Here is a 12,872-nt window from a genome sequence, read left to right as displayed (position 1 = left end):
CCAAATAAACTTTTACGACAACTGGCAGAATCACGTTCTAAACAATGAGCAGTGTTATTTTTATCATTTAATTTTTTGTTATCCTAGGGTCGAGACTCTGAAGGTTCCAATGGAAGCTTACAATAATTGAGTACAAACTTCACTTTGTAGAAAGAAGAGGTAGCAATACCATTATCTGTGTCATATGCTGTTTATTTCGAAAGATCTGAACTACATTGGACTATTTGTCAAAACATAGGACTTGATTACTTTTATATGAATCTGCATTTAGTGTACTTGATTTGAAAATGTATAACCAAAGATGTGTGCCATGGTTGTGTTTGTTTAATTGGCTAAGACCTAAAACAGTACAGATGGTATACAGACATATTTTTGTGTATATTTGGTTGACTTGACTTCATCAGTGATTAGTAGCCAAGCTTGAGTGCTCCTTTGTAAATTGATGGGGAATATACAAATTTGATTTTGCTAAGTGTGAGTCGATTTTCAGCATGATCCTCACTTCCTTTTCCAATCCTATCCATTCTTCTGTCAGGATTTTAGTTTCAAGTGCTTTGTGCTTTTATTCAGATAAAATAGGTGTTGTTGAAAAAGGTGGCTCACCTCAAATCCAAAATGTTATAGAGGTCAACGGAGAGGAAAGAGCCTGTTTTTAGCTTGAAATGATAACTTTCCTGGGAGGTTATGCTCAACATTCAATTAATCATCACTGTGTTACATGAATGCAGTAATTCATGAAGCATGTATCACGGCAGGCCTTAGATCACAAAGATATTTTTAATGCCAAATTGATAGTGAGGCTGATAATAATATGTCAATAGCATTTCACAATCATGGATAGTGTCAATGTGCTTTTTAGGAAGAATGAACCAATCAGGAAAAATGGCATATCCTGTGTATGAACAAAGTAACATGGCATACACCCTGCAGGGCATTACAAATCATGCACAGTGATGCCAACTCTTACTTTTCTGCAGTATTTGGTACTGGTTTTGTTTGCCAAAAATACTGCAGGTTCATAGAAAATACTGTTTTTCTCAAATTGTATTACTACATGTCTATTGCCGGAAGGGTAAAATACTGTTCCCACCAAAAAAAAAAAAAAAGAGCACATTTTTAGCCCTCAGAATACTTCAGTTCTCTAATTTGTAAGGTTGTCATCCCTGCATAATTTACATCTCTCGCTTGCCCATTAGGTGTTGGGCAGCTGCCCCATGCTTTGAACAGACAAATGTCCATCCACTATCCTTGTCAAACAGGTAGCTTTATTTGCCCAGACAACTATGTCTAGTGGCGGCACCATTTTAAGTGTACCTGATAAGTCTACTAAGGGAAATAGGGAGTGGATGAAATTTGCCAGGGAGAACATTCACAGTGATGTGTGTATTAAAGATTATGACTTGTTTGGTGGTTTTGAGGGCAGGTTTGTTGACAGAGATATGCTGCTATGAAAACATTTATCAAGAGGAGTGGCCGTCCTCAGATTTGCAATTTTTAACCCAGTGACTGTTTGTATCGTGCAGTGGGTCATTTTGATCTATGAAATTTGTTGACGTGCAAACCTTCACCACAGGGTGTATTAACCATAAGCAGTGTTTTCTATTGGATTGCTCTGTTAGAAGGTCGATTGTAAAAAATAGGATCGGTCAGTCCATTTGAATCAAACATTTCTTGTGTCTTTAAGAATGAATGTCCATGTATTCTACGCTTGCAAAATTTGTTGTTCCTACAATGAGTACATTGTTAATACCTAAAATTGTGACCTGCTGGAACGTAGCATACATTGTCAAGCCACCTGATATTTTTAAGGCCCAATATATTTTGTCGAGTATAGGACTAGGGTATGTCATTTCCCTTCGTCATTGGGATCACATTGTCTGTTGAGAATGAGAAGGGCGTTAAGTGGTCGTGAACACTATGGGTTTAGTGGCAACTTAACGCCCTTATCATTCTCAACCGACGACATATGAAATTTTAAGAATTCGGTATTGTTATAGGTATGCAGTATGTAAGGAAACATAGATTATCATGATGGGCTTGTACATGGCACATATTTGGACGTGTCAAATTTTTGTGATGTGGTCATGAAGTTATCTGGCATATCAATTTAACCTCATGTAAGGAATCTATTCACAAGAGACATCCTGGACTTTTTTCCATCTTTTGCTTGTAAGACATTATCTTTCCACAGTAGAGAACTCCAGAGCTTGGAAAAGTATCTGGAACCATAATTTAAATTTTTTGATGGTAATACCTCTCTAGTGACCTAACCCCACACAGTGACTTTGCCCAGCTGCAAATCTGACACATATTTCTTATCTATTCCTCAGTGCACCAAGTCCTTTTATATATTAATGATCTAGCCATGTATGTATTTTGTATGTTTCATAAAGCATTGTACAATGTTTCAAACAATGGTGTTTTATGCCAAGTGAATAGATTCATCCATGTAAAACAAAAAACATGAAAAAAAAAAATCACAATTCTGAGAGGATTCTGACAGAAATCTGAGAAAATAAATGACAACTCAGGTGTGTGGTCAGTTCATGTCAAGCAGGCTGAGTGTACACTGTATGTGACCGGAAAAAAAAAAAAAAAACTATTCAAAATATTACAAATAGTGATATCAAAGATATATGAATAAATGTGAATTTACATGTAAAAGCAACACCACTGGTTTTAACGTGTCCTATTTTGTCCATCATACTTTCAATATTGCACTTCTCATTACATCTTCCCACATCATGGAGACATACACATTAGTACAATGTGTGTGTATAATTTATTTATTTATTTATTTATTTATTTATTTATTTATTTATTTATTTATTTATTCATTTATTCATTTATTTATTTATTTATTTATTTATTTATTTATTTATTTATTTATTTATTTTATTTTATTTTATTTATTTATTTATGGGGTCAGTGCAGTTCATAATGCTTCTTTTATCTCAATAAAAGAACAGATAGTGGGAAAGAATGACAAGAACTGTGCCAGAATCTGAAAACCTTAGATTAAAAGGGATGGCACAGTTTTAGTTGAGATTGGGCTCAACTTCAAGTTTCCATGTTTTGTTTTGTTTTTTCAAAATAATGACAAACCTCCTATGAAATATGAAAGAGCATACAATTCTAGGAGGAAGTCAAAGTTTTTTTTGATAAAATTTATTTTGAAATGACCGAGATATCCAGTCAAAAAAGAAGGTTTTAATAAAATGTGGGACCCACCTTTTTATTAGAACTACTTTGTTTTACTATGTGTTCTTAATATCTCATCCTATTCAAAACTGAATTCCTTGAAGAGTTGTATTCTCTTAAATGTTTCAGAAGTGGTTTCTAATTATCTCAGAAAAAATAAGAATCTGAACCCCGATCTCAACCAAAAGTATTCCATCCCTTTCACACTTATCCTCTCAGTTTGAGGGGCATAAAATGTAGCCATCATTGCACTAAAAAAAGAATTTTTGTCTTTACACTCCTAGTGTGGAATACACAAACCATGTGGTTCCACAGTGACCAGATAATTTACTGACTGATTCAATTTCAAATTCATGTCATTGCTAATCATGTGGACATTATGGGAAAAGGAATATACAAGAGTTACAATCCCTGCAATATTTACTGAAAATTTGCATATATGTGTTAGAAAACTGATTGTGTAATCATTGGTTATCATGTAATGATTATCTCAGGGCAGTAAACCACTGATAAATAGAAGGTAATTTTATACCGACTACAAAGATTATCTCTGTTAATGCAAGCTCCTTGATAGATTTCGCTTAGAAACATTGTATTAAGTACATTACAAATGTAATGTTTTATTATTATTATTATTATTATCTGTCAGTTTTCCTCGTTTTTGTTTTTTCTTATTCAATTCAATTTATTCAATTGGGTTTTTTTTTTTTTTTTCTGGGTAGCTTCATGGTTATTTCAAACGGTAGTTTTCAAAGATTCCATTTTACTAACCACATGCAGTGTCAATAATATGTCATACCAAAATAAACAGAGCTTTGCACACAAATAACACATCAGGCATTGTATAAGGAAAAAGTTTATTCCATATGAGAAATTATGACTACATTCTACCAGTGAATACAAAACATATTAATTCCTTCTTTTCTAAATTCATTTCTCTCTTTTTTTTTAAATACATTCAAAGACAATGGTCATGCCATGCTTCTGATACAAAATGCAAAAAAAATGCAAAAAATGCATTCACTCTGCTTGTGCTGAGATTTGATCAAATTATGTAAATACATTTTCAATATAAAATGAATCAGAGCTGCACACCTTGTTGCATTTCAAAGACTGACAAAACCAAAATTTTATACAGACTACAAGAAGATGAAATAAAATGAGAGGAAATTCTAAACAACAAAATGCAAGAGGGTTCCCAGTAGGCAATGACTACTAATCTACTGGCGCCCATGGTGACCCGACTTGTACAACATACAGAAACATCTCATACAGGTACCTGCATGACACATTTGCAAGGGGTACACTCGTACACTACCACTCTCGTCTGTAATCCTCATCCTCCCCTTGTCTCTATCTCATATCCCATTGATATCTCTTAGTTCATAGTGGACATAATCAACCGTTACGCAAAGATCGCGTATAAAGGGAAAATTAGACAAAATTTAGCAAAAATATGTGTCATAGTGGAGAGAGTTTTTGGTCTATCTATCCCCAGCTGGTCACAATGTTTAGTTTTTATATCGTTACAATCAGGTACTACCACTTGGTATTAATGGTATTGATAATTACAGTGTAGTTTATTTGTAACCCATATGCTGCTAAGCGGATCTTTAAAGACAACTCATACTCTACACTCTACCTTCACAACATGAAGTGTACCAGTAAAGTGGTCACACAATAAATCTACACACTGAAATGCACTTGAAACAGAACAATCTTTGAACTATGAGCTGCCAGGAAAGCTAACATAATGCCCAATGACACAACATGACAAGTCATGTTTCATCATGTAAATTTCAGAAAGATTAAATTATCTGCATCAGTAAAGATATAGTCTTCTTTTTTCTTTTTACGAAATGCATATTATGTATATCAATTGATATAAAAGTTGAATGACTCACAAACTCACCATTTATGTAGGCTTCTACAATAAACAGTAATGTATCTTGCTGCTTATTTCAACTGTGATCCAACTTGCAATAGGGAAAAAAGTTTGGATTTGTGCAAATAACAGAAATAACTGCATAAATAGACTTTCGCCACATTGTTTGCGGATGTTCTGCAAGTTTCTGAGTAAGAAAAACAAACTTTTCTGCCAGAGGATTTCACATAAATCAAGCACGGGCATTCCAAGTAGCATATATATAATTGCAGTACAGTAATTCCTTTGTGCGGTTTAAGAGAGAAAGAGAGGAAAAAAACCCCTGGAGCTATCATGATACGCCAAATTCTGGTTGATTTTGCTTTGTCTATATTTCCACGCTCTCCAATAATGTTTACATTTCAGTTAAAATATTTCTTCCTTATATCAAAATTCATGAATTTGAATAACTATGCAGTACTTTCTGCATGTTATGAGGATTAGAACCAACACTTGCTGTCGGGCGGAAGCTCAATGGTCTAGTGGAGATGACGCACATTCTATACTCCTAAAACACACATATGAACCCAATGTAACATGCATAGTACATGCAGTTTGCATATGAATGAGATTTTATCTCTCCTCCTTTGGGCAGCATCAAAACTAAAGGTACTGTTTACCTTTGGGGGCAGTGATTCAAAAAATGCTCGAGTTATCAGGATTCAATGCATATGTGTAGGTCAGGTGTATCACAAAAGATTCCACCATATAATTTGTTTTTGCAATAAAGCCTAAAATTTACCGAGATATCACTATTTTTCTCACTAAACCATAACTGTAGAAGGTATAACAATGTTATAACTACTGTTCACATTTAGTCTATCTTACAATACTTAACATTGCCTACCAGTATACTGATTCAAATTTTTACATTGGTAGGTTCTATCCCTAGCTCACCTTTCAAAACTATTTTGAAGCACTACAGCCGGGTTTTGTTTCATCTGCAAATGGTAGACAAGTTTTGTTTTTGCAAAGGAAAAACGTACAAAACATAATGTGACCATTGTGAAGGGTCACTCTAGTATGTCATCTCATCTTTACTGGGACAGAACTTACTGAAAAAAATTCTTGGGAACTTGTCTGTCCATTTTGTAGGTTTCAGACCATTTTTTCATACTCCATCAGAACATTACCTTCATTAGAGTACCACAAATTAATGTTTTAAAGTTTATGACATTCTAGAGGTCACAAGTGCTGGAGGGGAAAAAAATCTACATTATGCAAAATTCAACCATTTTCGAATCATAGTCAAACTTCTACACCTACGTGGAAAAATTCCAGCATGTACAGGTTTCTAGTCAGACTCTTCAAAAAGTTTCAGGATGGGGTAGAAAACAGAAAGACAATATGAACATGAATTGCACTAGATAGGACATAGTACATTGGTGAACAAAACATGGAATCATAAATATTTATACTTTCAAACACAATCAGTAAAAACTGCAAAAACAGAGTTGGTTCTGTAAATCAAAATATTTCATAGGGAAAAATTTTTAAAGAAAGAATCCATTTTCCTATCCACAGACACAATCTTTTTTCTTGTGATCAAGTTTTACCATCTAAATACAATGATCAAATGCCAACCTTAGGCAATCACATGGGTGATGTAAAAAACAAAGTAACAAACATCAGACTATGATAAAGAGAGAAGAGAAAGCAACAGATAGAATTTAAACAATTGACGAAAACACCAGAAAATGACATATTTCAGGCTGCACAAACAGTTCAATACTAATGAGACTGCAAGTTCTACCAGTGCATTTCTGTGCAAAATACCGTAAAGAGATCCACTCACATCTTCTACTTTACAAAACTCAAAGAGGAAAATATAAATTCATTTCATCAGTCAACATATGCTTCAATTTGTTGAAATGAATGGAGGATAATTTTTCCTGTCCATTTAGTACTAAACTACATTTCTTATCAATACTGGTATGTATGTTCCCCCCCCCCCCACAACCCTGAAATGGCATGTTATAAGAAATCGAGCAGATTACGACTCACAATTCCTACTGTGAACTCACTTTGGATGACATGTGAAAACACTGTGGTACCATCACTATCACTTGCACATGAACGTTCACTGTAGACTTTTAATATAATCATATATTCTACTTTTTACAATCTGCAAGAGACAGATATTTGGGGATATATTACTTTGCTCGAACTCACATCTGAAATCTACAAAATTTCTCTACGATCTGGTGAAAGGAAGAAATGAAGAGAAAAACATTAGGAAACTTGTTTCTTCCATTCATCTCTGGTTGTTACAATGAAAGAACTTTGGTTACCATTAGAAATCTGACTACACCTATTAGAACAGTGTTCATTTAATACCACTCCACAACGATATCATGCAAGAAGTGAAAAAATACAAACACATTACACGAATATATTCATCAAGTCCAGTGCAATGGAGATATAGTACATCAACTTTCATTATGAATTCAGGAATGCAAGAAAGACTGAGTCCTTGCACTCCATATTACATACTCTTAGACTCTATTCATGTTTTAAACTCTGTATATCTGTGCTTAACTATGAACATTTCCTACAAAATGGCAGCATACGCCATACTCATACAAACCTCTGTTTTTAACAAATATCTACTATAATACTCTATTATATGTATTTTAATTGTATCATGACAATAAGTATAGTTTCAACAAAGAAGTAACTACATGCAAAATATATGATTCACTTATCTATATATATCAGTCTTTTGTTTTAACACATTTGAAAAAAAAAGGGCCAAAAATTTGATAACAAAGTAAACAGAAAACAAGTAAACCCAAGTAAACAAATACTTTAACAACAGAGTCAATGCAAAGACATGAAAAAAAGAGAACACCTGATTTGATATTTGTAGAACAAATTATACAAAATAATCATTGTCGCATCTTGAATATCAGACTTTGTATGTAAGAGACATATGGCAAACAGTTGAAGAAAAAAGAAAACTTGACAACTTTGCCATGAGACGACCAAAACTAATGTTAATTGAATCACAACAAAAGATTTGAAGTCCCACAATGGAATCAGTATTCTCCTTCAAAATCTCTACTTAATCATCCTAACTTAACTTTCTCAATAACTTTGTAATAAACTTTGCTGTTTATTTTAGAATACTGAAAGCATATAGCTCTCAATAACACATTTTTACATGAAGTATACCATGTGTAAACTCTAGCGATGACTATGCACTGTGTGCATACCAGATACAGTGTAATCTTTCCATGCACAACACCGTATGAAGTATAGATGCCTTGCTGTGACCTATTTAATTTCAAACAATTGGAATAAAAGTCTAGAAAAAAAATGTATCATTTTTACCGGCATCTATCCTCTCTGGTTCACATTAACCCATTACGTACCAAAGGAATGTGGTTTGGTATAATTTGTATCTTTTGGTGATGATTTTATTATTCATTGTTAGCATCGTCTACGTTATTGTTTGATAGAGCTGAAAAAAAAAAATCTTAAATTGATCAATTTGTTGTGCATATTTATCATTGTGTGTTTCCATTGTAGAGTTTCCAAATCCTCTTATAAAATGCTAATGTTAATAGCTACAAGTAACACAAGCTTGACACAATAATGATCCAGGAAAAAAGACAGACAATGGATGTCACCGTCTAGACAGATGTAAGGCACACAAAGAAGGCATTTGGGGTATTCTCCCCCAAAATGGAGACAAATTTGTACCATTTTACAGAAAATTTCATCACTGGTCTATTTTTCTCAGAACATGTTTGCTTTCTTTTTGAAATACAGAGGAATGACTCACATCATCACTTGAAATTTTTACGAAACCTGAGAAATGCTTTACGTCATTCACTGATGTGACTTGATCGATGTTAACAAACACAGAATGGAGAGATTCATATTTCCCTGTGGAGTTGGCAAGCAAGTCTTCACTTGGCTTTTGCAATTGGAAGAGATAATATATGGATGACCTTACCATGTTCATATGCTAGGAAAGGACATATAAACCTAGTAATAGTACTAAAAAATATTTGCATCTCAGATTTCAAACTCCCTGTCTGTTTTCTAAGATTAAAACAAAAAACAAAAGTGACTTCCAGTTTTATTTCACGCATCTTTACTTCTTGCTTTGCTATATTATTTGGAGACAGACCGGGCTAAGAGGAACAAGCAATCACAGTAACATTAGACTGCTCCAAATAGTGAAAAACAGATGACTGTTAGAGTACTGCTCACTGTTGGTTGGGGCTTTATGCTTGTCTCATTCCTCCTGGGCATCATCAGTTACTGCTCAGAGGATCACTATGACGATGATGAGGAAGGCGACCACAAAGATGGTGCCAAAGGTGTAGATGAAGAGGAGGATGGACTTAATAGTGGCGCCCTGAGGAACAAAGATAAAGATCAAAATAAAAAAGGGGTATGAGAATTGGTATGTCAACCAAAGATGTAACCGTTGTGGCTACTTCCATTATTATGATAGTTCTTCTATCAGCAGTTGGTATTTATTGAGCATGATGTAATGGTAATATCCTTGTTAAGTTTGCAGTGACTTGTCAAAAAAAAAAATAATGCTGAAGTTGCACACAGACCTTTTGTAACTGCAAAAAAAAAAAAAAAATCAAATAAAGACTACATGCATAATATTTTATGACAATGTCAATATGAATATTACTTTTTATGAAAATGTATGATTTCTCAGGCAAGCATTCACATTTTTGTTGTCAAAGTTGGTTCAGAGATTGAGATTAAATAAGAGTTTCCAAAATCAAATAGGAAGAAAATGATACAAGGTTTACTCTCACAATTTTAACCTTCACTGAGTACATTGCATTAAAGCTTAACTAATTCATTAAAAACAAAATTAACAAAATCACAAACACAAATAAGAAAAATTCAAATACAAAATGTGCTAATGTGATGTCATGATGGTTAATTTGTTGTAAAACATGAAAATGAAGTGCATGATGTCAGGCAAGGAGAGGCTGGATGGTAAGAAGAATTTGACGTGGCTTCACTCCACACTTCTGCAAAACACAGTGAACCGTTACAAGTTTGATAACAAAGGAAATGTTAAATTCAGCTGCCATTTTGCTTATTAGAGAGATTAGTAGTAAATGGATTGTTGAATTGCCATGAACATCTGAAATACATTAGACTAGCATGTACATATAAATCCCCTTGAAGTTAATGTCACTTTGTTTATCTAATTTTCCTGGTAATATATTTTCAATAAATTTCCTCAAGCAATCTTTGCATGACAAGAAATAAATCTAACCAATATTACTTTAATTGAGAACTGAGGTTATGGTGAATAGTTACATAACTCATGCATAAAAACCCCATGGAAGTGAGGAGTAACACCGAAATAAACATGTGGATTGAGTAAATGATTCAACATTTTTTTTTTTTTTTAATGTCACTCATGTTAAGGGTAGTATTATTCCCCCTGCTTTCTGAAAGGGGTGACTGAGATAAATGCTCTTTCATTATGCTTGAAGAGTGAAAATATGTTGAATTTTATTTCTATTGTCTTTACATTGTTCTTCACACATGATGTCACAAACTGTGGTAGTCTTCTAATCCAGGGAAGGCTGCACCAAAATTTTAAAAATGTATAACTTTTGAACAGATTGTCCAACTTTCCTCAAACTTTCACTGATGTGTTCTACTACAATCTAAGTAATATTGCTGCATTCACTCAAACCAATGCATCTTTGGGGTTCATTTCCCTTTCAGCCAACGAAAGATGTGAGATGAAAACCACAAAGATGATGATGATGATGATGATGATGATGATAATGATGATAATAATGCAAACTGGAAATGGAAGAGGTGGTAAGGTATGAATTAAAGGAGGTACAGTCATCATCTCATCTTATTAAAGGACAAGTTCACCTTCATTAACATAAGGATTGAGAGAATGCAGCAATATTAGTAGAACACATCAGTGAAAGTTTGAGGAAAATTGGACGATCGATGCAAAAGTTATGAATTTTTAAAACTTTTGTGTTGGAACCGCTGGATGAGGAGACTACTAAGGCTCATGATGTCATATGAGTACAACAGTATATAGAAAATGTAAAGAAAATTCAACATATTTTCACTTTTTTCGCATAATAAAAGAGCACTTGACTTGCCTCTTTCTAAAGGCAATGGGAATAATATTACCCATAACATATGTTAGTAACGAGTCAAGGGAATGTGTACTTTTTTCATAAGATGAAATTTTGTGAAATTCTCTTCATATTTTCCTTATATTGTTGTACGCATGTGACATCATACACTGCAGTAGTCTTCTCATCCAGCGGTTACTGCACAAAAACTTCAAAAATTCATAACTTTTGAACGGATTGTCCAATTTTCCTCAAACTTTCAATGATGCGTTCTACTAATATTGCTACATTCTCTCAATCCTTATGTTAATGAAGGTGAACTTGTCCTTTAAAGTCTTACAAGCGATAGCCATTCATCCAAATTCCATTTGTAGAGAGTTGAAGGTAATTGTAAGAACTTGAATCAGTCTGATCTATGGCTATCTGTTTCTGAATGCATACTGAGCTAACTGAACTGTGCTGTTGTTCAAAGTGTGCATTATTTGCTCCATGAAATTTGCAGCTGCTGTTGACTTCAAACTTTCACACTCCTACAAATGCTCACACACTCCTACAAATGCTCACAACTTATTGACAGATAGCCATACCAAATTAGATAAGGAATCGAGACAAATATGAATATCAAATAAAAAAAAAATGAAGATGAATGCATTTACTGCAATACAATAAGAAAAGGCATGAATCAGAAAAGAAGCTAATCAGATTGACAGCTAAGACATATTTGCTAAAACAAATTCATCTGTACATGTTTAGAGCTGGCAGTCTCAGATGGAATTCCATATCAAGTGTCACCTCATAAAAAAAAAAAAAAATGTGAAAATTTAAAGGAGACTAAAAAAAATAAATGTGAAAATTTAAAGGAGACTTAAAAAAAATAGAGACACAGAAAAGGTAAATCTGTACTAGATGATATCACAGCTTCATTTCAAAGGATTTCTGTCACAAAAGAAAAAAACATGATTTTAATCAGAAAACTGAATCATCATGTCGATTCCCATTAAAAAAAAAGCAAAAAAACAAAAAGTGTCTTTGGGATGGTAAACCAGAAATGCAGCCTAGCATGAGACTGATTGAAACAAATCGCACAAAATTCAAAATAATTTGAAAAGTCTCCCACATCAAAGAAAAGATAATGGATAACTGCATATGATGAAAATCAAAAGGTGTTAAAACACCAACAAAATGAGGGCATTAACCCAACATTCTTGTAAAAAGAAAAAAAAATTCAACACTTCAATGAAAAATTACCCATGTACAGCAGCATGCAAATGTTTAACATGTGGTAACATGAAGAGCAGTGTATCATTGTGCTACATGGATCAAACTTTCGTCTTTACATTTCAAAATATGAAATGACCGAAGGAGCAAATTTGCAGCAATAGGTGTGCCTATAAATGTGCAAAAACAAATGACATGCAATCAGCTTGATACCAATCTTGCATGCCATCTCAATCCATGATAAAATGGGCGACATCAAACTTTGCGTGCCAGCAGAATGATGTGGTCAAGATGAGATTCCAAACTGAATGTGTGATTGGCTTCCTCAACTGAAATGACATGTTGACTCAGTTTAATCTGTCCAAGGTAAGGGTAAGAATCTATCCCCACAGTTAGAATGACAAATACAGATGAGATTTCCAAAGAAT

The 12,872-nt window shown here is 33.7% G+C and overlaps 1 protein-coding gene across 1 annotated transcript in view; it reads right to left on the bottom strand.

Moving 5' to 3' along the window:
* Positions 1-9,378: 9,378 nt before the first annotated feature.
* LOC140237046 (putative ferric-chelate reductase 1) overlaps positions 9,379-12,872 on the bottom strand; it is a 46,809-nt gene continuing 43,315 nt past the window's right edge. Inside the window, exon 12 of the mRNA XM_072316987.1 lies at positions 9,379-9,494. Within this exon, the coding sequence (XP_072173088.1) occupies positions 9,402-9,494 (93 nt within the window). The 3' untranslated portion in view covers positions 9,379-9,401. The remainder of the gene's footprint in view (positions 9,495-12,872) is intronic.

This window comes from Diadema setosum, chromosome 13 (genome assembly GCF_964275005.1).
Source record: "Diadema setosum chromosome 13, eeDiaSeto1, whole genome shotgun sequence".
NCBI lineage: Eukaryota > Metazoa > Echinodermata > Echinoidea > Diadematoida > Diadematidae > Diadema > Diadema setosum.
The sequence above is the reverse complement of the archived record's forward strand: the minus strand, read 5'-3'. Positions and strand labels throughout refer to the sequence as shown.